The sequence below is a fragment of the Triturus cristatus genome, chromosome 12 (genome assembly GCF_964204655.1).
Source record: "Triturus cristatus chromosome 12, aTriCri1.1, whole genome shotgun sequence".
NCBI lineage: Eukaryota > Metazoa > Chordata > Amphibia > Caudata > Salamandridae > Triturus > Triturus cristatus.
Window position 1 is genome coordinate 827,492,460 of NC_140595.1, and position 26,480 is coordinate 827,518,939.

General features: G+C 48.3%; 1 protein-coding gene across 2 annotated transcripts in view; it reads left to right on the forward strand.

The window, feature by feature from the left end:
• Positions 1-26,480, forward strand: part of LOC146782995 (polyamine-transporting ATPase 13A3-like) — a 374,238-nt gene that overhangs the window by 212,904 nt on the left and 134,854 nt on the right. For both annotated transcript variants that reach the window (XM_085638060.1, XM_085638059.1), the window contains exons 14-19: positions 4,791-4,852; positions 6,157-6,307; positions 6,399-6,515; positions 11,084-11,101; positions 11,986-12,139; positions 26,156-26,276. In XM_085638060.1, the coding sequence (XP_085494186.1) occupies positions 4,791-4,852; positions 6,157-6,307; positions 6,399-6,515; positions 11,084-11,101; positions 11,986-12,139; positions 26,156-26,276 (623 nt within the window). The remainder of the gene's footprint in view (positions 1-4,790; positions 4,853-6,156; positions 6,308-6,398; positions 6,516-11,083; positions 11,102-11,985; positions 12,140-26,155; positions 26,277-26,480) is intronic.

Genomic DNA, 26,480 nt, shown 5'->3' on the forward strand with positions numbered 1-26,480 from the left:
CTGAGGTTCTCTTGTTCCTCCTTACTTTGGCCCAGCAGGGCTCTGCTCTGGGCACTCTTAAGGGCCACCTCTCGGCCATTTCAGCCTTCCTCAGGCCGCCTGATCAGCCTTCTCTTTTCAAGTCCCCTGTTGTAAATAGATTTTTTAAGGGCATTACTTATAATTTTCCTCCTGTTCCCTTCGAAATGCCCCAGTGGGACTTGAACTTATTTCTGAGATATCTTATGTGCGCTCCCTTTGATCCACTGCATAACTGTCCTCTCAGACGTCTCACTTTGAAAACTGCTTTTCTGGTGGCCATCACCTCTTTATGCAGGTTGAGTGAGCTACAAGCTCAGTCTACCAAGCCTCCCTTTCTGGCTGTCCCTCCGGACAAGGTTGTCCTTAGAACTAGACCTTCCTTTCTTCCCAAGGTGGCTACTTCTTTCCACATTGGCCAAACCATCACTTTGCCCACCTTCTTTCCGCCTCCCCATCCTTCGAAAAGAGAGGTGCCACCGTCTGGATCCAAAACGTGCGCTGTATTTCTACTTGGATCGCATCAAACAATTCCGGGTGGACGACCAGCTCTTTGTTGGTTACGTGGGTGCTAAGAAAGGTCGGGCGTGCACAAATTGACCTTCTCCAGGTGGGTCGTTCTGTGCATCAAAGCCTGCTGTTCTTTGGCTAAGAAGGAGCCTCCAGTGGGGTTGCGTGCCCATTCCACCAGGGCGACGGCAGCTTCTCTTGATTTGGGACGAGGAGTCACCCTAAATGACATCTGTCAGGCAGCTACGTGGGCATCCCTGCACACATTTACGAAACGCTACTGCCTGGACAGCCAAGTCCGGAGAGACCGCTTCTTTGGCTGGTGTGAACTTGGTTCGCAGACCCACCTCCGGGGTTGGTATTGCTGGGGTATCTATTCTAAGGTAAAGAATCTATAACTAACTGTTTCTTTCAGATGAACAAGTTACCTTCCTTCGGTAACGATATATCTGTAAGAAACATTAGTTAGTTATAGATTCCTTACCGCCCCACCCATCCTCCCCGTTCTGCGAACTGACTTCTAGGGTTAAGGACATCCTTTGAAGGCTCTAGTTTTGTGCACTAGTGGTCAGTGTCTTGCATGGCTCTGCCCTTCTGGCGCAGAAAGTCTTGTACAGAACTGACATCAGCGCGCAAGGGCGGCATCTATATAGCTACCGCGACATCCTCCCAGCGACCACGACATCCTCCCAGCGACCACGACGACGAACGCGGAGTCGACGGATGCCACCTTTCGACACGAAGGGGAACTGCTGACGAAAAACGTTCCTGATCCAGTCTGACACCGGGGGGTAATTCTAAGGTAAGGAATCTATAGCTAACCTAGGTTTCTTACAGATATATAGTTACCGAAGGTAAGTAACTTGTTTGTATGTGTATGTATATACGTGTGTGTGTGTGTGTGTGTGTGTGTGTGTGTGTGTGTGTGTGTGTGTGTGTGTGTTTTTTCTGCCATTGGAGATGGACATTTAAAAAAAAAAAGACCAATAATATGTCACCTCTATATTAAAAGTGAAAGTAGCATTTACTGAAGATAATTATTTTTAAATGACCTACATTGCAACATCTAACTGAAAAGTGTAGCCCGTAAAAGGCTGTAGAGCCTTAAATGTCCTTATTGCCGTATAATAAATGAAAGCAAAGGGTGCCTGCCAGGTTAAGAGTGCATAAGGTCAAAAAAGGCACACTGCCCCTTCGTCGTCAGCAGCTCTCCGCATGCCCTCTCCTGGCAGTTTGCCCCACTGCCTCAGTTCTGTTTTCCAGTGTGTGCTGACAGGATCCTGAAGCACTTTGAGGAGATTATTCTACTGATTTCTTGAGTTCTGATTCCTCACAATTTAATGATTTGCCATTTGATTTGACGTTTTTAACATACACATGTTACTGCATCTAGATTTGTGAAGAGGGCCTTTTTCCATTGTCTTAACTATTTGTGAAGTGTCCTTCCCATGATAGGAACATGGCTGCCACACATCCCTATTCTGTGTGCTTACTGGTTACCACCTATCCACTCAGGGTCCAGTTGGGGATTTTGCCAGATGAGGTCCAAAAAAGCTTTAAAGGACAGAGGGGATTGGCTTGAGGGGGCAGGCAGAGACCTTTGTCACTGGTAACTTTGTCTACATCAGTAAGAGCATCGCCATCAAAGGGTTCAGGATCACACAAAGCACTGGCTAGATCGACGTCGATACATACCCCATCAGCAGAATAGATTCCAAATCCTGTTACGTCCAGTTCCAGGCCGCCACAGACTTCAGTGGAGTGGTCCTGATACAAGTTGTACAGCAGGATCCTGATCTGGTAACTGTGGTCTTCCTGGGCCTACTCCTTGGTCCACGAACATGATGCGGTGACTTTGAACACAGTGGTCGATGTCCCTCGAACCCCCGTTGAAGTCCAGCCAAAAACCAGTTGCCAGTGGTCTCCTGGTCTCTTGGTTCAGAGAAACCTGCAGTTTCCTTTAACTGGTGATAACTTCCGTCTTGGGTGACCAAACAGCACTCTGATGACTCCTAGCAGAATCATATGTAACTTTTGAGGGTCGGGACTCTGTCTCCCAGACTACACACTTGTGGTCGGGCATTCTTGGCTACCAACTCAACAAGGAAGGCTTCTTCAGCTTTTGTGGCCCTATAGCTTTAAAAGGAAGTCAGCCAACCGACTCTAGGAGTCACTTCTGTCTGAGGCTCGAGAGTGACTTTTCCTCAAGCAGGGCACCACAGGCAAAGTCCTCTCTTCGCGAGCCCAAAGAGAAGCAGGTGCAGTCCAGTCTTGGTGCTGTCTCGCTTTGCTGGGCAGTCTTTCTTCGGTCCACTGTTCAGTACAGACATGATCTGAGGTCTGGCTGCTGGGATGCAACTTTTATGCCTATTTAATACCCTCGGGGTGGTGGGGAGGGTATGCGGGGGGTGGTGGGGAGAGTATGCGGCGCCTACTAGTCAATAGCCCACTCTGTCCCTCCCATCTAGTGACTGCTTCCTTTAAAGTATGGCATCTAGCCAGTCCAGAATGCACCACTCATGGCAGAACCCTTCTCGTGACGGGTAGAGCTCCCTACCCATCCCACAGGTGTGACTAACTGGGGGCTACACGCCCATGGAAAACCCGGTTAGCCCAGTCTGTCTTTAAGAACAGAAGAGCAGTCCCTCACTTGTGTGTCCACCATTTACCCATCAAATTCTGCTTCCCCTATGAAGCTCGCCTTTTGGGCTCACACGCTGTTTGGCCTTCCTGCCAGGGAGAGGTCACACCTCTCCCAACGGCAGGCCCTGTGTATTCCTTCTGGCGTCATTCGCCCCTGCCCTTAAGAGTGCAGAAGACTCTCGTGGCCAGCAACTGTTAACAGTCAATGGAAGACTGTTGGGGAAAAAGTGGCTGCTTACTATAGTTACCATTTGTTCAAAAGTTAAGTTTAAGTGCGACTTGAGCATCAAGTCAGGTTTAATGCAGCAATTCTCTCGGTACCTTGAAGTCTCCTATTACTAGTTCCAGTCAGATGTTAGCACTGCTGAGTAATCGGTGTGTAACCCTCTACTTGCCAATCGGGCTACTAGTCTTTCGACAGTAAAAACGTCAATGTGGGTTTTTTACTGTCGGTGCATATAAAATTGAATGTCCTACTTTTCTACTATGCGGCATCCTGTACGGGTTCATTAGGCCTACCTTAGGGGTGACGTCCATATATTAAAAAAGGAAGGTGGGCTTTGCATTACTTTAAATGGCAAAGCAGAGCAATGGCGGCCTGGGAGTCCTACTTTGCTTTGTCACACGTGTGGTGGCACAGTAAGTGCAGCAGTCCATGAGAGACACTTTAACTTACAGACCCTTGCTACCCCTGGTACCGTATACTAGGGGCTTATAAGTTGACATTTGCCACGGGCTGAGAGTGCCATAGTGTGAGCAAATCTGCAGTTAATCAAATCCCTCCTGTTAAATGCACGTGGCCAGCTGCACCGCTGCCACGATAAGGGAATGCAGAGAATCGCTCTTTGAAAAAAATCTCCTTGAGGAAAGAGGCTAAATAAAGGCTTAGTTTTATCCTCGCTCCCAGCAGACCATAACCGCAGGATTAATCACTGCGAGCAAAACTAGCTGTGAGATGTGAAACGAGCAGGAAGTGTGTGGAGTTAGGACTTCCTTCTTAATTAAAACGTTTCTAAAACCGGTCAAACCTGCTTCTAAATATAATAATAAAAAAAATATTAATAATGTACAGTGGTCCGAATGGGCACCAGCTGTCCAAGAATAACACAGGCCGTTGCACTGTGTAAGTGTGCTTTACAAAAGGGGTGTACAAAAAAGGATGGGTGAGTGGTGGGTGTGTCCCCCTGTTAAAGGGGTATGGAGCTATTAAAGAAGAGAGAGAACAAGGTGCTTGTTAGGGGTGACCTTCGGTGAGTTTCCCTCACCATAACTGCAGTAAGTAAGGAATGGAACGTGGAATGAGTGAGGTGGTAATGTGTATTGTAGTGGTGCGGCTAGGAGAGGTGGACACAATACCTGCATGAAAATGCAGCACCTCCCCCGTTTCAAGAAAGGGCTTCCGCCTTGCAGACCTTTCCAAGAGGTTGCTGCCTCCCTGATGTGCTTTTTTTCTGCCTCCTAGTTTGTATCTGCCTTGGTTGTGTGCCTTTCTGTCTGGTTCCAGTGTTTGTTGGAACTTGCCTCTCGTTATTATGTTATTGTTTGTCCTTTTCTCCTCCTTCCTTGCACTCCCAGCGGTGTCAGATCCATGCCCTAACTGCTGCTTTCTCTTCTTCCAGACTGGAACCCTCACAGAGGATGGCTTGGACATGTGGGGCTTCCTCCAGGCTCAGGCTGGCAAGTGAGTATGGGAGGGAGAAGGGGGATATTAAGGAATGAAACCTAATCCCAGCAACATTGAAAATGTATTTAGTTTCATTTTATTCACCATATATTATTGGGTGTGATGTAATCCGGTGCCTCTTCACTGGGCTGCCTTATGCTAAGTAAAAGCAATCCCTAGGAAGACATGGAGTGTGTGCAGTTAATTCCTACTTGTGCGCACACACCTGCAACAGTTTGGACAGGTGGACGTTCGTAAAGTAAAAAACGTGAATCTTTATTTGCTCATACTGCAGGCGTGTGGCTTCTCATGAAACTGCAATCATTGTAGCGTGTCGCAGGAGCGACTCCCTCGGGGAGAAGTGAACAAAGATTTGTGGCTATAGCAGGATTCTCCCTACAGCGCATGTGCTGCACAGAGGATGCAGAGACAGATGTAGGAGGGCAGTGAGCCCCAGGACTACAACAGACCCTACACTAGTGCAGCACTTGACAGAAGGGAGGGAGGGGGGTAGAGAGAGATGGAGAGAGCGCGAGAGAGAGGGGAGGGAGGGGGAAGAGAGATGGGGCGAGGGTGGGTGAGGGAGAGGGGGAAGGAAAAGGATAGGCAGATGCAGGTCACCCCCAGCATTGAAATAGATCCCGCAGGGCGCAGCACTTCCAGCATAGACAAACCGATATGGAGGGTCAGCATAAGACCGAGCGGTGCCCATAGGACTGTAACAGGACCAGCATAAGTGCATCACATTCAATCCAGAGACACAGACTCTGGGACAGAGGAGATGGCATGATACCCCCAGGATTGTACAAGGCCAAGCATTAGCACAGCATGGCCAGCACACAAACGTGGTCAAACGGGAAGGGGCAACATTGCAGCAAAACCAAATCAGAACCTGCATAAATGCAGCATAGTTAACACAAATGGAGAGACCAAGAAGCACAGAGGAAGCACCAGTCTCAAAGCATTAGAGCATGTATTAGAAACCGTGTTAGAGTAGCATGACTAGTAAAGGGAGTGATCTGGCAGGTTTATTTGGTTCCTTCTCAGCAGATATTTGTATGTTTATGCCGGTGCTTGAAACCGAAGCAACATACTACTGCAGTTTCTCATATGCAGACACAGCTATCCTTAGAAATTCATTATGTCCTCTGCTGTGAGACGGTTGTGTCTTTTGGGGTTTTGTTTCTTGACATTTGAGCTTTGACTATTGCAGTGACTAGGAGATGGCATGGAATATGTGATTGAAATAATCTTAATCCCAAGCAGATGTCGGTGCGTTGTCTTCTACTCTTGATAATAGCCATACATTTTTCTTTTGATAGGTTTCTCACTAAGGCACAGGAGGTCCAAGCCAAGAGCCTTGTTCGATCACGCTTTGTGGCCGCCATGGCCTCCTGCCACTCCCTGACTAAAATCGAAGGGAAGATCTCTGGTGACCCGCTGGACCTGAAGATGTTTGAAGCCACAGGCTGGGTACTTATCAGCAGAACAAGAAGTTCTAGTTTGATTGCTTTAGATTTTTTTGACATTTGTCCTTCTGACCTCTTGTTCTCGGGTTTTGTAGATCCTAGAAGAACCCACTGCGGATGAGACAGTATTGCATGATCAGATTTTGCCCACCGTGGTACGTCCAGCAGATCAGAGCGTAGCCCAAATCTCCATTGATTCAGAGGATGACATGGTAAGCTTCCCACTAAGGGATTACATTGACTTCCTTTTCTGTTTTAATCAGGCTATAACCCAGTGAATGCTTCAAATGAACAAGTTGTTGAGATGCTTGTCTTCCAGCATGCGATAATAAAAGATAATGTACTTTTAGGACCTTGCAGCACTCACGTAGGACCTGGAAATATTGCTGCAATTTTGAGTTTTTGTTTATAACAATTTTGGGGCCTTTTTATAAAAGTAGTAATAAAATGTTTGGAGTAGTTTTGGATTCACCGGTTTTTCATATTGCTGCCATGTGAACTTTCATTACAAATCTAATTCAGAAAACGACTAAATCGGGAAACCCAATTCTGGAGTAGGTTCAACCTCTCGCATCAGTTTTGGTCTGTATATTCAAGGATAACCGTAGATTGCTCACCTTGTTAATACTCTGAGGCCCCAGACTGCATCTGGAGAATTTTCTTCAGCAATTCCTTTGCTTGATGGTAAGTGACCTAGTATGGCTCCGTGTTAGGTCCAACCCTCCTTGGATGTGACGTTTGGGCTTCTATATAGCCATCACCTCTGCGGGCTGACATCAGTTACATTCTTTCTGCGCCTTCCAACGTGGAACTGGAGCTCGCTCTCGAATTCTGTCAGGCCTGACCGACTCGTTTCTCACAAATTTTTTCAGTGTGCAAGGAACATGCCTCCTCCTAAAATGACTGGGGTTGAACCTTGTAAGGATTGCCACAAACAAATGTCAGTGACGGACCCCCAACAGGTCCATCTTTGGTGTCTGGGCTCCTCACTCAATTCAACGCTGTGCATGAAGATTAATCCTAAAGCCATCTGGGATTACAAGGCCCAGTCATAAATCGCAGAGCACAAACAAAGTTAGGAAGGGCCAATCCTGCTAAAGTTGCAGACCCCCTTTTCGTACTCCAAGTCAATCCCATTATCGTTGTTGAGGTCCAAGTCATCGGGCAAGTAAAGAAGAAGCAGTACAAGAAATCCAAGCATGGCTCACCTCATCCTGCTAGTGGAGTTGTGTGACGCCCCGGGTTCCTCCAGACTCCGTCCTCTGAACCAGTTTCGGCTCTCGTTCAGATGACACTCGCATTCCTAGACCATGTTGCGGATATATTCACTACCATACTGGGTCCCTCAGGAACGCCTACAGCCCTGAGGATCTGAGGGGGGCTGCACGTCCGATATATGAATTATAATCTTCCAAACCAGAGAGAGAGGCTTTGGATGATGTTTGAGTGTTGATCATTGTTCGACTGTCCTTACAATTGACACCAAGTAATCTTTAGATCATTTCCTTTACCTTTGATTCGCTGGCTAGGGTAGTGATGCGAAGGAGTCCCACGGGACCACTGTTATGTTTATTATGACTACCCTGGACCTGGCTTGCATATTGTTTAGTCCTTGTGCTTAAAATAATGAAAGGTGTTTTAAAGCACGTAGCCTCGGTAACTAAGGAAACGTTGGAAGGATGCAAAGACCTCTTTTCAAAGGGCAATGGGGTCTCCCCAAAGGATTTCTAGGGGAATTTAGCTAAAGAGTATGTTTTTTTTAAATTGCATTCTGTCAATAACATTCAGCAAAAAATATTAAGATGTAGATATTGCTATACAAAGGTTTGTGATTTAAGACCAGAGGCCTGGAGCGCCATATAATCCCCCATAATGGAAGGGCTGGGGCACCACCGCCATGTTTTAGGCGTGTTTGGGGGCGGCACAAAGTTCAGCAGCCTTCAGTTATATTTTATTAAAACTAGCTGCAAGTCTGACAGGGGATTATATTCAATTCCCTGGGAGAGGTTTTGATGACTTCTAAAGCACTTCCCGAGTCTGTACTTTTGAACTCTGGCTTGGGAGTGTCTGGACCCCTGTCAGCTGTTCCTGTGTGCGCAGTAACAAATCAATAAAGTAAAAGACGCGCTCTAAGACTCCTGTATTGAATGCATTGCTTCGTTCCCAAGTGTACTGAATAACAATGCAAGATTTACAGGATGAGTACTATTGATTACCCCATTGACTTCAATGGTGGGTCATACCATTTACTATATATTGATACTGCCCCCTTTGATTTCAATGGTGCTATGTTATGTTAATGAATTGTAACTAGGGCTCCCGGTTTTATGGTATTTATTTTTTCGACATTTCTGTCTGTATTTATCCATATTTATTTTTTTCTAATTTTTTCTGTATTTATCCATTTTTATTTTATGTTTTCTAAATAAATGAATGTGCAATGGTTATTTTTCCACATTTATTTGACTAATAAATGTATACTTGCATTTGAATATCCAAAAGGTTTCAGCAGCAGACAGTGCAATAGCGTTATCTGAAAACATTTGCATTGTAGAATCAATGATCTGCACTTAAGTAGGAAAGCTATTGTCTTTTATCATCTCCCCTATCTCTCAATCTGGACTCCTACTGACCCATCACTCATAACTGACAGTAGAAAAAATCATCCAAAGGAGACCTATTTTCCATATTTTTCTGTATTTAAAAATAAATACAGACCGGAAAATAAATAGTTTTCTGTCTGTATTTATCTAAAAATCAGTAAAGACGGAAACAGGGAGCCCAAATTGTAACATATGGCTGTTTTTACTGCGATAGTGACACCATGGCAAAGCAAATGGCTAGCCTTATTGATAATTACACTGTCTTTTATTCCAATGTTGCATCTAGTATAGGTGGCGGGGGGGGGGGGGGGAGAAGTACTGTGAATATAGGTTTTGGAACCTCTAGGAGATGCATTTTGACTGGAGTGCAACATAGGACTCCTCTTTCTTTCCCGCCTTTGCCTCACCTGCCCAGAGTCGGAAGAATCTCTGGAATGACCAGGCCCAAGTCATCCTAGTGGCCCTGGACAGTCTTGTACACAGACCTTATGAGCATGTGTGTCCGCCCTCCAATCAAGCTACCACTTCAGGAGGACCTGCTGTTGTAGCAACTCAGCAGGGCGGGTTCTCCAGCAGAATCTGCACAATTTACACCTCCATGTGTAGAGACTGAGCAGTGGCATCTGATGGCATTTGATTTGCCAGGCAAAGTTGTAGATGTCATACTGTTTGCCAGGCGCCCTTCCATGAAGTCCTTTTACACCGGGCACTGGGACAAAGGTGTGGCCTCGTGTGGAGTCTGCAGGACAGACCCTTTCCAAGTCAAGCTGTTAGATATTTTATTTGTTCTATCTTTGGCCCAGAAAGTCCTTGTGCTGGACACTATTAAAGCTTATTTAACAGGTCTTTTGACCTTTCTACATTTACCAGACCAACCATCTTTGTTTGCAGCACCTGTTGTGATTCAGTTTATTAAAGGTTTAACACACATGTTCCCTCCTTAATTTGATCCTGACATTTCTTGTGTGTATTCCTTCAAGTCAATACACAACTGCTCATTCAGTCTTCCCTGTCATGATCACTTTAGCATGATCACTTTAGCTCGTTGCATGCTCTCTGTGCAACCCACGTACACCACCTTTTTTCCGGACAGACTGATGCTGAGGGCCAGAGTGGCCTTTAGGAGAAAAGTCCTGACTCCTTCTCACATTTGGCAATCCATCGCCCTCCCAATGTTTTTTGCCCCACCTTACTCTTTAAAAGAGGAGAGACTCCATCGGCTGAACCCTAAAAGAGCTTTAAGCTTTTACATCGAACGCACCAAGTACCATCGGGTAGACAATCACCTTTTCGTGGGCTTCGGTGTGGAAGGAAAGGTAAGGCGATGCAGTAAAGGATTCTATCAAGGTGGATATTCCTATGCATTAAGATCTGTTCTGCATTGGTCAAAAAAGTAGCTCTGGCAGGACTAAGGGCCCATTCCACCAGGACCAAGGCTTCCACCACTGCACTGGCACCGGGAGTTCCTGCTCTTGACATCTGTCAGGTCGCGATGTGGGCATATGTTCTGCCTTGACAACCAGGTCCACCGAGCGCGGCATTTTGCCTCTTCAGTCCTGCAGGACCATGGGAGCTGCTGCTTTCGTATCTATTCTTAAAATGAAAAATATGCGGTTAGAAGTATCTGTCAGAAAACAAGTTACTTACCGTTGTTAACACTCTTTCTGGTGGATGCTTTGCCTAACCGTGGATTCCTCACCCCCCTCTGCTCTGCGAAGCCGTCTCTTTTTAACATCTCCAAAGGTCTCAGATTAGGGATCTGCACGCTGATACCTCTAATTGTTTTGTGCTCTGCGCCCTCTGGCGTGGAAAGGATCAAGCAAGAAACTGACGTTGGCGCATAGGGGTGGCAATCAAATGCAGCTCTGGTCTATCCCTTCTGGGATGGAACAAAGCCATCGCAGAGCCACATGGTGCCATGTAATAATGTGTTGGAGCACTGCTATGAAAAACCTACGATTCCAGTCTGGTGAATATTTCAAAGGTGAGGAATCTGCGGTTAGAAAGAGTGTCCACCATTAAGGGTGTTACCAACGGTAAGTTACTTGTTCTTCGGTTTTAGAGGTTGCAGGATGTGCTGGGTGGGCGAGGCTGCTGGCAAAGTGCATTGTTTCTGTTTTCTGTTGTGTTGAACTGAAGTCTACTTTTAAACATTTGCTTTTCTTTTCTTTTTCCAGGCCATTCATGACATCATGGTGAGTGCTGATGCTCCATTCGCCACAGGACCAACATCCTGCTGGAATTCATCCCGCTGTTCATTGTGTGCGACCCAACTTTATCTGTCCCTTTTCTTCCAAAATTACACATCAGCAGGTCCAGTGCAGCTAGTCCGTTTCTTGCGCGCCCGCCCTTGTACCTGTTTAATGAAGCCTGATGGTCGTTCATTGTGAATATCAGTAGAGGATTCTTCTCTTCTCCGTCACTAGTGTGGCTGGTAGATCAGGTCATAGCCCAACTCTTTAGGTCTGCAAGTGGTTGCAGTACAACCCAGCACTGCTGTGATGTAAAGACCTACCAAATATACAGTCACTGCTACTAGTGCTACTGCTAGAACCGTGGTGCCGGTGGTACCACTAATCCAGGCTTTACTACTCTGAGTAGTGGTTCAACTGCTATGGGTTCGGCTTCGACAAGACTGTATCTTCTCTTGCTGCTGTTGCCACTACTGGTACCACTGGCACAGGTCCTGGTCCAGCAGGTACTCCTCCTGCTAGAAGTAGCGACCAAGTTACTCATACTTCTATCACATGCTCAGCTACTAGGGATACTTTCAAAACCAGTGATTTGTTTTACAAGGGACCGATAACTCGCCATCCTCCCCATTATACTCGGTTATTTCTTTGACACCTATGTTCGTTTCTGACGTCTCTGAGATGGTCGCCGTATGCATAGCTGCTGTGATTCGCAGGCTAGTCGCTGAAATGGACTTTATGTCAATTCTGCTCCATGAGCAGGAAGTCTGATTTGACACAATGCCTCCTGTTCTGCTTGCTGTCTTGTCTTCGCCCCTGCTTTCGCCTGCCCACTGTTGTTTCTGGCGCCACCTCACAGCTTGCCTCTCTGTTTTTGCCCTCTGCAGAAGGTGTACGAGCTGGGCATTATCACCCAATTCCCCTTTTCATCGGCTCTGCAGCGCATGAGTGTGGTAACCAGGACCCTGGGAGAGAGGCGGCTGGATGCCTACATGAAGGGGGCTCCAGAAATGGTTGCTAGCCTTTGCAAAAAGGAGACAGGTAAGCGCCTGCTGAGTCGAGACCACCTAATGTGCTTAGGAAAGGAGGTGAAGAGAATTTGGGAATATTATTGTCTTGTACAATTAAAACCCTACGGTTTCGGAGTCCTTTGTGCTTGCGATTATTAATAAACAATACTTTTGGAGAAAAGCCGCAGCCTGCCACTGGATTTATGACTGCTCAGGCCTGCAAAGTGAGTCCAAACTACTGTTTACATGTTAGTGATTGTACAACCACAGAGCTACTTAGGATTAAATATGCTTAGAGTAGAAATGCCTGTCTTATCCCTCGCTGAGAATCCCTGCCTCAGTGTGCGGACCTCACCAGCCCACCCTTGGGGTGTGACTACCTCAGGTCTACAAGTCCCTTGGGAAGCTGGTTTGGCAACTGGTTTCCCCTCTCTGCTCCCCGTGCCAGCTTGTCTGTCCAAAAAGTGGGGCAGCCCAGCAGCCTGGTTTTACATATTTACCCTTCAGAGGTAGGTTCCCCCTTTGAACCCTGCATTTTGGGGCTAACATCCATGTGGCTTCCTGCAGTAGGGCGGTAACACTTCCCTGGCCTGCAAGACTTCATTCTTCCATTTCCTGATAGTCGTTTGCATGTCTCTCCAGGAGGGCAGACGGCTGTCTCGTGTAACATGCTCCATGATTGCCTAGGAAAGCACAGGAGTTTTAAAAGTAAGAAAGTGGAACATATTACATTAATTTTGACTTGAGATTTAAGCCGGGCTTATTGTAACAAGTTGTTCGAGGCATGTGGGCTGCTGAATTCATATCTGTGCATAGATCGCCGCCTAGTGTTGGGTCCGGATGTTTGCACGTTGTTGTCCTGGAAGAGTCTTCGAAGTATCCTTGGATAGGTGACTCCTCCCCTGGACTACAGTGCGCATGGGCATCCTCTCCATCCTCAGATTGTTTTTTTCCGCCATTGGGTTCGGATGTGCTATCTTAGCTCAAGTTAGGAAAATATTTTGTCGAGGCCAAAAGGCCTTTAGTTCGCGTCGGTACTGTTTATCGATCGGGTTTCGATATAATCTTGTTAGTTTACTACCTTTCAGCACCGACTTTTTTCGCATTTACCTGTCCATCGACTACTTCGACGATGGAATCGAGGACGCCATTCAAAAGGTGTCCGGTATGCAATGCGAAGTACCCACACATCGACGTCCATCCGGTGTGCAACAAATGCCTTTCGCCGGACCACGACGAATCGACATGCATGGCCTGTGCCCGGTTCCGTTCCAAGAAGACTCTACGGAATCGACGAGCGGCGAGACTCGAGGCGCAGCACGCGGCACCGGCCCCAACAGACATCTTCGACGAGGCCGAAGACGTCGAGGAATTAGAAGTCTTGCCCTCCAGTCCCGTTTCCGAACACGAACCCGGATCGGACGAGGTAGACGAGTCACTCTTCCAAAGAGGTGAAGACGACACCGAGGTAGGAGACGACGAGGAGGCCTTAGGGGCCGAAGAGAGTAGCTCCAATGATGAACAAGGCCTACCTGTTCAAACCGAAGAAACACCAGTGCCACAGACTATGGTTCCGGTCGAGGGATCGCCTTCGGGCCTTACCCGAGACCCATCCCGCAGTTCTTCGGCCCCGCCCTCGGGCCCGGCCTCGGACGTTCAGCGGCAGCCATTACTGCATAAACCAGCTGGTTTCCCTACCGCAAAACCGAAACCGAAAGCTGCTCCGGTTCCTCAGAAACCGAAACTGAAAGTGGCGCTGGTCGGATCGAGGCCTTCCACGACTTCGACGCCAGCGCAACGCGTCGGCACCGACCGCACCAAGAGAGACTTCGGTGCCGAACTTGAAGCGGGCGACGTCGGAGTCGACAAACGGAAAAAGGCCATCGGCACCGACAAACCTGCTCGGCTACCGGCACCAACGACACCGAGGGCCGTACCGCCTGCTGCGTCTCGCATCGCTCCCTCGACGACACCTAAGCCTCACGTATCGAAGACTTCAACGGTGATCTCCGCACCTCGACTCGATGAACCGCCGGCGCCGAAAAAATCCACGGCCGCCTCTACGAACCTGGCCGGTGCCAAAGCCTCAAAGACGCCCCAAGTACGACCTGGTGCGACGCAAGGCAGCAAAACCACGGCTGTCCTCCAGGACACGTCGGGTTCCGGTTCGATCGGAGCTCCAGCAGCCTCTTCGGTGCCGGCCAACATTACCTTCGGCTTGCCTCCGTCGACAATCCCAAAAATGTTCCAACTCAGGACACGGGTCACCCAAACTACGGTCACACCTGCTGAGACGTCTCCGGCACGTGTCATCGACGCCGACACTGGCAGGATGATTCTCCACGACCGAAGGATAACTTCGGAGCCGCCATTGGACCCTTTCAGGATCCCACTAAAAAGGAAGTTGCCTGTAGAATCAGAACCTCTCCTTTATGAACCTTTCCATTCATCCTACCAGGATCCACACCGGTTCTCCCCCACACGCTCCGACACGGATGCATTGGAGGACTACATGGATGACCAAGTCCCCTACCATGTAGACACAGACCCTGATGACCAGCAGGACCCTGATCAAACTTGGGGCGACCCTGCAGACCCCAGTGCACCTCTCGATGCACAGGACCCACAACTCTATGGGGCAAAAACATCTACGGAGGATACTGCGGCGTTCAACGCTCTTATTGAACGTGCTGCAAATAACCATGGGGTACAGCTTCACTCTGATACCATCGAAGATGACTTTCTAATGGACACCTTTGCATCATCAGAAAGACATGTAAAGACTCTGCCAATGTTGAAGGGGGTCCTCAAACCAGCCAAGGACATTTTCAAGGAACCCACCAGGGCACGAGTGATAAACCCCAGGATTGATAAGAAATACAGATCAGCACCTGGGGATCCTACTTACATCAGAGGCCAATTACCACTCGACTCCATCGTCGTAGCGAATGCACGCAAGAGGGCACACTCGCAAACGGGTGACGCTCCTCCCCCGGACAAAGAGTCCAAGGTGTTAGAGACCTCTGGCAAGCGAGTCGCCGCCCAAGCTGCCAACATATGGCGCATAGCCAACACTCAAGCGCTCCTTGCTCGTTATGATAGAGCGCACTATGACACACTGGAGCAAATATTCCAACATCTCCCTGACCAGTTCAAGGAAGGCGCAGAAATGCTCATCAGAGAAGGACAGCTACTCACGAATGCTTCCATCAAATGTGCACTAGATGCTGCAGACACGGCTGCCAGAGCCATAAACACAAGCGTCATGCTGCGACGACATGCCTGGCTACGGATCTCAGGATTCAAGCCTGAGGTACAAAACAATATACTCAACCAGCCCGTCAACCCCGACTATTTATTCGGGCCAGAGGTTGACACCACCCTCAAAGATAAAAAAGGACACAGACACTGCAAAGTCTATGGGCGCCCTACAAACTCAGTCCTTTCGGAGCGGCTCCTTTCGTCGCCCAGGAAACAAGGGAGCAGGTAGAGGACAGGGGTCACAACAAACATATAACAAAGGCAATACACAGACCACCTACGATAAAAACACCCGAGGTGGATATCGTGGCTCCAGTACAAAGGGCAGAGGACGTGGCTACGGCAACACCAGGTCCTCCCCCAAGAACAAGCAGTGACGCCCTCTCCCTTCCTCCCGACCACATAACACCTGTCGGGGGAAGGCTACAAAGGTTCCTGTCCACGTGGAACTCCGTCACCACGGACAGGTGGGTCAAAGATATTGTAAAATACGGTTACTGTCTGGAGTTAACCTCCACTCCACCCACAATACCACCAAGAAGCCGTCCTATGTCCTCAGAGCACTTAACGCTCTTATAGCAAGAGGTGCAAAGGATGCTTCTAAAAGGCGCTATAGAGGTCGTACCCATCCACGAGCAGGGTACGGGAGTGTACTCCCTCTACTTCTTAATTCCAAAAAAGGACGGGTCGCTCAGACCTACATTAGACCTGAGACCCCTGAACCAGTACATTCTTTCAGAGCACTTTCACATGCTCACTCTACAGCAAGTCCTTCCGCTTCTCAAGCAGGGAGACTTCCTAGCCACACTGGACCTCAAGGATGCGTACTTTCACATACCCATCCACCCCTCACACAAAAAATACCTCAGGTTCACTGTTCAAGGGCAGCACTATCAGTTCAAAGTCCTTCCCTTCGGCGTGACAACAGCGCCCAGGGTTTTCACGAAGTGCCTAGCTACGGTGGCAGCACATCTACGGAGGCAGCATATACACGTCTACCCCTACCTAGACGACTGGCTCGTTCAAGCGAAGTCAGCCCAGCAATGTGCAAGCCACATGTCCCGCACCATTCACCTTCTTCACAGTCTGGGATTCTCACTAAATTACCCAAAGTCCCATCTCCAGCCCGCACACGTACAACAGTACCTAGGTGCGACTATAGACACTCTGGCGGCCACAGCTCAGCCAAATTTAGTGAGGATCAACAGCATACAACTGCTGATCTCCAAGTTCAAACCCAATCACTCACTTCCAGCGCGAGTGTTTATGCAGTTGATAGGCATGATGGCCTCCTGCATCTTCATAGTCCCGCACGCGAGATTACATATGCGCCCACTTCAGGAGTGCCTAGCACGTCAGTGGAATCAGGCTCAAGGACAGTTGAAGGACCTAGTGTTGGTGAGTGGTCGGGCATACAACTCTCTGCATTGGTGGAATCCACAAAACCTTTGCAAGGGCCGACCATTCCAAGAGCCTGTCCCACAGATAGTACTGACAGCGGACGCGTCTCTCCAGGGATGGGGAGCTCATGTACTCCACTACACAGTGCAGGGACTATGGACAACACAACAAAAGAAGTTGCACATCAACCTTCTGGAACTGATGGCAATCTTCCTAGCCATGAAGGCATTCAAAGTACATCTATGCAACAAGGTCGTGTTGATCCGGACGGACAACATGACCGCAATGTACTACATACAGAAACAGGGAGGAACACACTCTCCACAGTTGTCTCATCTGGCTCAGAGCATGTGGAAGTGGGCCATTCAAAGGAACATGTTCCTCATGGCGGAACACCTCCCTGGCAAGGACAACCAGATGGCGGATCTGCTCAGCAGACACAGCCACCAGATGCACGAGTGGGAGTTACACCCATCAGTACTCCAACCGTACTTCCAGCAGTGGGGTCATCCGGAGATAGACCTATTCGCGACAAGCGAAAACGCAAAATGCCAAAGCTTCGCCGCCAGATTCCCACATCCGCAGTCGCAGGGCAATGCGATATGGATGAACTGGTCCGGCAGATTTGCGTACGCTTTTCCCCCAGCGCCATTGATACCGCTGGTGGCTCGCAAACTCCGACAATACTCCCTGACACTCGTCCTAGTTGCTCCCACGTGGGCACGCCAGCCGTGGTACACCACCTTCCTCGAACTTTCCGTGGTGCCGCATCAAAGGCTGCGGATCAAACCCGCGCATTTGACGCAGAACCATGGAGAGGTTCAGCACCCAGATCCGCAACAGCTGAACCTGGCGATCTGGCTCCTGAAGTCCTAGTTTGGCTATCTCAACCTGCCACCTGACTGTATGGACATCATCAAGGAGGCCAGGAGACCCACTACCAGAGCTTGCTATGCAGCCAAATGGAAAAGGTTCGTCATTTATTGCGGTAATAATGACATCAACCCGCTGGACGCATCCATCCAAAACATCATCTGTTACCTCCTACACCTATATCGATGCAATCTGGCGTACACCTCTATACGTGTCCATTTGACCGCAATCTCAGCCTATCTGCAAACCAGGCAGCACCTCTCTCTATTCAGAGTGCCTGCCATCAAAGCATTCTTGGAAGGACTCAAACGAGTCATTCCACCAAGCCACCCACCGGCTCCAATGTGGAACCTCAACTTGGTCCTCACACGCCTGATGGGTCCACCCTTTGAACCTCTACACTCATGCGAGATTCAATTCCTTACCTGGAAAGTGGCCTTCCTTGTAGCGATCACTTCCCTAAGAAGAGTTAGTGAACTCCAGGCACTAACCGTTCAAGAGCCATTTATACAGGTTCACGCCAACAGGGTCGTACTACGTACCAACCCCAAATTCATGCCCAAAGTAATATCGCAGTTCCACATGAATCAGACTATTGAACTGCCAGTTTTCTTCCAAAACCCACAAACTGTTGCAGAAAGGGCACTACATACACTAGATGTACGGAGGGCCCTCATGTACTACATCGATAGGACTAAACCCTTCAGGAAGACAAAACAACTGTTCGTTGCCTTTGCCCCACACCACAAAGGTAACGCCATCTCCAAAGCAGGGATAGCCAGATGGATAGTTAAGTGTATTCAAATCTGTTATCAAAAAGCAAAACGCACATTAACTATTCCACCACGAGCCCACTCAACACGTAAGTTGGGGGCTTCCATGGCCTTCCTAGGAAATATTCCCCTGCATGATATATGCAGAGCAGCCACATGGTCCACTACACACACATTTACAAAACACTATTGCGTAGATGTGCAGTCAAAACAGCAGGCAGCTGTAGGACAGGCTGTTCTCAAAACACTTTTTCAGACCGCTGCAGCTGGCACGGGTAGCCGCCGCCAATAGAGGGCACTGCTATGTATTCTATGCACAGATATGAATTCAGCAGCCCACATGCCTCGAACTGAATATGCTACTTACCAGTATGCATCTGTTCTTGGCATGTAGGGCTGCTGACATTCATATCGCCCTCCCTCCTCCCCGGCGCCTGTCGCAGCTGCAGCTCTCAGAATTACTGCAAGCATGGTCATCACTTTCTGTATCTACTCCATCACTGCCACAATGGCGAAAAACAATCTGAGGATGGAGAGGATGCCCATGCGCACTGTAGTCCAGGGGAGGAGTCACCTATCCAAGGATACTTCGAAGACTCTTCCAGGACAACAACGTGCAAACATCCGGACCCAACACTAGGCGGCGATCTATGCACAGATATGAATGTCAGCAGCCCTACATGCCAAGAACAGATGCATACTGGTAAGTAGCATATTCAGTTTGATACATTGAAGTACCTACTTTGGTTGCACCGTGAGAGGTCCGTGTGTAATCCTGCACTTGCTAATTGGGCGACCTAGTCTTTCTGCAGTAAAGATGACAGTTTTGCATTTTTACAGTCCGAACATTTAAACTAAATGCCCTGCCTGTGTCATATGTTGCACCTTACCTTAGGCCCCTGTAGGCCTGCCAGAGGAGGGACTTGTACAGATGTACTAGGGAAGTGGTGGCTTTGCCATTGCTTTTCAATGACAGAGTTGTGATAGCAGTGAACGACTGCGCTGCCAGTCCACTGGGGCACTAGGTTTACTTGGTGGACCTACAGGGTGGCATAACCAGCGTTGCAGTCGCAGGTGTATCCCTCTACCTTATATAACCTGGATACCATTCGATAGGGGCTTGCAGGTTAATTAGCTATTTCCAATTAGGCATAGCCAATTCGACATACACTTTAGGGTCGAAAAACAGCAGCATCAGTCGAAAACCTTGGGGGTGACTATACAAAATAAGTCATTTCCTTGCACAACCAAAGGTGATCCGGGAGCGGAAGGCAAACCTGAATGTCCTCAAACACAAGAAGTTGCCACCTTTGTGCAAATCCACTCCTAATCCAAGTTGTGGTCTCAGTCCCACTGCAGAGGCCATTCCTGTGAACAGTTAACTACGTACCGAAAGTGCTCTGGTAAATTCAAGTCAAAGTGCATACATAAAGCGAAGCAGGACTTCAGTCTGAACAGAAAAGGGTGTGAGGGCATCATGAAGCGAGACATTCACATTTGAGGTCTCCAATCAGAGCAGATTCCTCAGCTGACCCGTGTGCGCCACGATTTCCCCAGCAACACTGCAGCAGATTGAGGTCTTTAAGAAGGCCATGCTGGCTCTGTCTGCCCTGGTGACTGGATGGTAGCGTTGCCCTATATATAAGTTCCTGCGAAAGAACAAATTCAAAACACTCCCCGCCCCTGCCCCCCCACAACCCTCCCCCTCAGCATCCACGTTTTATTAATTGATACTTTCTCAAACAGTCATGGCAATTTGCGTGAAACATGTTATACGACATTTCAACTCAACACCCCACCGTCCCTCCCCAGTGGACTTGTAAACAAATTTACTATAAAACCAATAAAAATACAGTATTTTACATCAGGGAAAGATTAAAGAGAGAGTTGACGCTTCACCTTTCTGTTCTTAACAGCAGATCACCAGCCTACCCTAAGGAACGTTTAAAACTGCAGAATTGAGCCAGGAAATAAAATGTATGTTGCCACCAGGTTACAAATACATTTGTGCCTTGGTGCAGTCGTGCCCACTGCTAACCCGGGTTCAGTCTGCCCTGGATCCCAGCGTCTGGATGGTAGCCTTGGACCTGCCGGAGGCATACTTTCATGTGCCCCTTGTGACTCTACCTTCAGTTCTAGGGGGGTCAAGAGCATTTTAATGTTGATGTACAATCATTTGGCATTACTAGCGCCCCTCAGGTGTTCACGGAAGTGATGATGGCTGTGGAGGCCCATTTACGGAGGTTGAGGGTACTAGTTTTCCTTTACCTGGACGACTGGCAGTTGAAGGCAGGCTTGTCACAATCAATTGTAGGCCACCTCCAGATGATGGTGAAGCTCCTGACATTGTTAGAGTTCTCGATCAATGAGCGGAAATTGCTCCTGACACCTTTGAAGAGGGTTTCTTATATAGGAGGTGCAGCAGCCCTCCTACTTTTTGGCCCCCTTTTTAGGTACCGGATGCTGATTTTCGACTGACAGTGCACCGAGGCCTGCTAACCAGACCGCCGTGCCAGTGCTCTTTCCTTAAAACAAGGTGAAGTCTAATTGTGCTACAGTTGGCTAAGGACTTCAGCACCCCTAAAAGTCACTAGCAATTAGTACCCCAGGTAACTAGGGCAGGGGTACTAAAGAGGGCCCCAAAGAGCTGCAGCATAGCTTATGCCACCCTAAAGGACCCATATACAAATTTCACATAGACTGCCAGTGCAGGCTGAGTGACATGGTGCAACCATGAGTGAAAACATGACACACTCCTGTGTGTCATGCCAAAGTCTCTGCATCTAACATATGTAAGTCACCCTACCGTAGGCCTGTGAACCTGAAAGCAGGGTGCATTTTATTTTATTTGAGAACATAACTGCGAGAGCAGATGTGCCCCTGTGATGCCTAGTTCTATTACTAGATATTGCAAGTGAGCAGGGAAGCCATCTTAAGGGATGAGCTGGACCCTGGTCGATAACGAGTTCCCCAGCTACATATTGGCTTCACTGAAATATACGGTGTTTGGTATCAAACACCTCATATTAATAAACCCACACTGATCCCAGTGAGAGATTTATTAATACATGCACCCAGAGGGCACCTTAGAGGTACCTCCGAAAAAACCTACCAACTACTAGTATTCTAGCTGACTGGTCTTAGCCAGCCTGTCACCACAGACTAGCTTCTGACCCCCAGGGTGAGGTCCTTTGCTCTCAGGTCAGGAATTAAGCCTCCTCAGGCAGAGGGTGTCTGCACCCCCTCCCACAGGATGACACGCAAATTAGCATTCCAGGGCAGGAAGTTCAAAGAGCTCACCGCCTTTGGTAAGCTTATCTGGTTTTCTTCACAGGAAATGATGCAGCAGCTGCCCAGGAAGATGTAGCCATGCTTCCACTGGTCAGATCCATCCTTCCTCCAAGTATGGGGCCGCCCGGACCGACTGGAGCCGCACATCACCAATACCTGGGGTACCACTCCCCTTGCAACAGCCAAGGCTTAGTGTGTCCAGCCCAGACAAACACAGAGGAAAACCGAACTGCTCTTCAAGGGACAAGGAAACCCACAGCAAGAGTGGCCCAGCTGTTCTGTTTGCCCCGCTGCAGCAGAACCAAAGACAAAGAGTGTCTGCGATTGCCGCCCCCTGACACCTCAAAGCAACCCTTGCACGTGCGCTCCAGAGCATGAGGGAAGTGACGGTGCCAACGGGGTCCCCAGACCCACAAGAAATAAACCCATCCTTTGGTTTGCCCAGACTGGACTTCAGTTACTGCCTGCAGCCTCTTTTTGCAGGCTCACTCCAACCATGGGTAACACCATCAGCTGATCCAGCGCCAAAAGATACCACTGCACCCGAGCCCCACAGCCTGAGGAGAAGTGGACCAACAGTGCCCCGAAGTGCCTGAGGACCTAAAGGGTCGAGCCCCTCTGTGGGTTCCCCCGGACTGCCTCCCCCCTCCCCCACTCCCGTCCCAGCTTGCAACCTCTTTCTAACCAGACCATTCCCCATTGAAGTGAATGGGACACCCAACGCCGTGACACCTTTGCACCCGGATGCCCCAGAGCCTCCCAAGGTGACCTGTTAATGTGCCCATGGACCGTGGCCGGTACTTGCGTTAAGTCTCGGAGAACAGTCCCTTAAGTTGCTGCTAAGTGCCTGAATGCAGTACATGTTTTCCCCCAGTAGGATAACTTTACTGCTCCAGAAATTGCACAGTGTCAACGTTTGAAAACTATAAAAATTCAAAACACGAAAAGTACTTACGTGATTATGATGATCTTGGCATTTAAATTCATTAAAGTACGTGTTGTTATAAATTGGTGTCAGATTTGTGTACGTGTGTTTGTGTAATAAATGCTTAGCACTGCCCTCTGATATGCCTAACTGCTCACCCACACTACCACAAAAGAGCATTTGGGGTGCCATTTGTACCACTAATTCCTTTGGGGTTTGCCTGGACTCTTTACACAGTGTACCTCTTTTTGGTCCACTATATAAAGAGCAAGCTTCCTACAGGAGGTGTTTTTGACACCGTGCAATTCAGGGCCTTTCCTCCATCGCATCAAGGCTAGGACATTCAAGCTTATGGTCCCAATGTTTCAACCGAGGTCCTGGACCTTGGTGAACGTAGCTCTGAGACTTCTTGGCCTGTTGGCCTCAATCATCCTACGTGTCTACTTTGCCATGTAGCCTGTGCGGGCTCTGCAGTGGTACCTGAAGTCTGTGGGCCCAGCACCATGGAAACCTGTCGGAGGCCATCCCATTTTTTGAGGAGACTGCACACGCTCTGCAGTGGTGGCTTCTCAACCGCTGCCTGACCTACGGCAGACTCCCCTCCCTTCTCTACCCAGAGCTTCGGGTAATGATGGATGCATCACTGCTGAGTTGGAGAGGTCATTTGAGAGAGGTGGAGATCAAAGTGCTCCAGCAGAATACCTCTTCAATGCAAATCTTCTAGAGTTGCAGGTCATTCAAAAGGCGTTGAAGGGCTTTTCACCGTCCATCAAGGGGAGGCTTGTACAGGTTCTCACGTACAACACCACTATCATTTTGAGGTTCTGATAAAAAGGAGTGTGCAATTGGGTCCTGTGTCAGGAGCCTCCATGCCTGTGGACATGGTTGGAACATCAGGGCATTTCCCCAAATGTGAACCACCTGGCGGAATCCTTCAATGCCTTAGTGGATTAAATCAGCAGATGGGACCTGGCTGAGTTCGAGTGGTAGCTACATCCCGAGGTAGACAAGGGCGTCTTCCGACAGTGGGGAGAACCGCCACCGTCTAACATTCAGTGTCCAAACGTTTATGCCTTGGAGATTATGCAAAAAGTCCATGGAGACCCATTTTGACTGTGGTGGAACAGTGAACTCCTGTATGCCTTTCTGCCTCTCCTACCCAGAGTTCTGAAGATGAGGTACGAGTGGGCCCTAGTCACCCTAATGGCCCCGTACTGGGCCAGGAGAGCGGGTTACTGGGAACTTCTGAGCATGTCGCAGGGAAGGGTCTTCCACCTGAACCTGCACAGTCTCCAGCTCCATATGTGGAGATTGCGTGGCGGAAGTTGACTACATTTGACTTGCCCATCAAAGTTGTGGATGTCATCCTGACTGACAGGGGCCCTAAAGCGAAGTTTGTTTATACCTTGCGCTGGGACATTTGTGGCTTTTGTGTAAAGTCCACAGATCTCAACCTCAACAACTAAGTTGTTGGACAGCTTCTTTGTTGTGTCTTTGGCTCCGCAATGACTTGAGGTGCATACTCTTGAAGGTTCCCCACCGACCCTTCCAGCTTGTTTACGTTAACTGAACCAACCATCCTTGTTCAAATTTCCAGTTTTATGTGTTTTATTAACGGTTTAACGTACATTTTCCTTCCCAAATAGTTTGTAATGCCACAGTGAGACTTTCATTTCGTCCAGACATTTCTTGTTTTTTTTCTTGGAAAAATCTTCCTTTTATGTAGTACAAAGACCACATTGCAGCACCTGGGTGAAAGTAACGTACACCACCAAAAATATCAACCTCTGAGCTTTCTCAGAGAGAAAATTCAGGAAAAGGTTCCTCCGTTCAAATTCGCAGCTGCTGAAAAATCCTTCAGTGCTTTCTAAGGAGCCCGCGGGTTCCCAGCGAGCACTGCGCGGGCCGTTTGCCTCTCAGCCTCCGTTTTGAAGTACAATATTTAACACGCTAAAGATGAAATGCTTTTGGTAATCCGCCAGGGAGCTGGAATGGTGGTTAGTGACTTGAGATTACCTACAATGCCGAGCAAGGGTTATGTTCTCCCGAAATAAAACTGAAGGACTTGTCTGACCTCTAGAGTGAAGAGATGTCTTCAGGGATTGCTGACAAACACTGGTAAAGATGTTGAAGTCTGAAATAACTTGGTTAGACTAGAGGGACGTGCTCTCCAAACTCCTGTATAAATGAATTGTTTGATACTATATAGTGCATATTTTTGCGAGATAAGTGAATTAGTCTTTTTTTTTATTTTTTATTTTGGATCTTTTTGTTTTGAGTTTTCTTTCCATGATCAGTAAGCAGTGGGTTCGTGTGGGGTTATTTTTGCCTTTTCTTGTAGGATGGGAGGGGGGGAAGCATTGCTCCACAGCAGGATTTGAGTGGGAGAGGATATTGGCATGTGCTATAGGGGTGATCATTGTTTGTTTTCTTCCACGCTGGTATCGAAGGTGTTGGAGCAGAAGAGGGACTAATGGTTTTGGTTGTGGAAGTAGTGGTGAGGAGAGTGATGTAGTGGGCAGATCATGCTGCAAGTTGAGTGTGGGTCTGGGACGTAGTAATCCATGCTGAAGAAAAGCGGAATAGCCTTTCGGAAGTAATGCTTGTGTGAAGAGTGTCTCTGATTATAATTTCTCGCCAGTGTTTATAAATGGTTTTAGATGAGGGAATGGTGCTGTTTTCAAGCCAGATCTTTAACATTCCTGCTAATAGGATCTAGTTGCAGGCGAGCGCGTGCTTGGCAGGAGTTGTGGAGAAGGGATTCAAGAAGTTTTTGTTCTCCACTTAGTAGGAAGAAGTTGATGATTTGCAAGATAAAGCTGTGGAGTAAAATAATTCTCATACCACCAGTCTCAAAGCTTTCCGATAGTAGGAGGCATTTAGAGGATAGTGTCTGTGAGCCCTGTGCACCTTTTGGGGGGTGTGACGTACGAGTCTAGAGCACTGGCTGCAGAGGAGTTAGAGCTGCGTTTCTCTGAAGACTCCGGTCTACGTCGCTGTCTCTTATGGGGTTGTAAATGTCTAGGGCATTTCACAGCTGATGTGGATTTAATGGCGTTTTATCTACATTTTCTTTGCATATGCAGTGTGTGGTGGTGTTTTATGCTAATTATTCAGCTTTCAGATGTCTTGGTCCTCTGATCTCTTCACCAGGCTAGGATCTCTGTATTGTCATCAAGTCATGCTGTTTAACAGTTCTTTTAACTTTGTGATAGTCCTCTATAGTTAGTTTTCTCTTGTTCTGGGCAGGGATTGCCCTTTGGGTCTAACTCCCTCAAAATGGCACCTCCCTGGTCCTCGTGTGCCAGGTGCTGAAGCTGGCATTTGTACCATGCAGGTATGATATGTTGTACGGTTGCAGCTGCTCTCTGCATAACGAGGTTGAGTGCCTGAAAACCGTACTCCGCTGAACATCCTTCTAAGGCTGGTAAATCGAGTACAGTTAAATTGGACAGTGGGCTACAAAGCACTGTGTAAAAATATTTCTTGCCTTTCACCTCATTCTCTCTTCCTTTGATTTCAGTTCCAGACAACTTCTCTGAGGTCCTGGAGAGCTACACCCGACAAGGGCTCCGGGTTATTGCGATCGCACACCGCAGGCTGGAGCCGAAGTACACCTGGCACAAGGTGCAGAACATTAACAGGTAAGGGCAACCCATCTGGCTTAGGCTACCGTATGTTGCTAGTGACTGCATAGATTGAGAGTAAGGGGGAGCTCGGTGTAATTTGTGTGGTATGGAGCTGGCTACAGCCGGAGAAGCACAATGGACTGCACCATGCTTACAAGATGTAAGGTGACGTGCAATGATCAAGAGCTGTGGTCCTCAAAGTGTGTGGTTTACTTATCA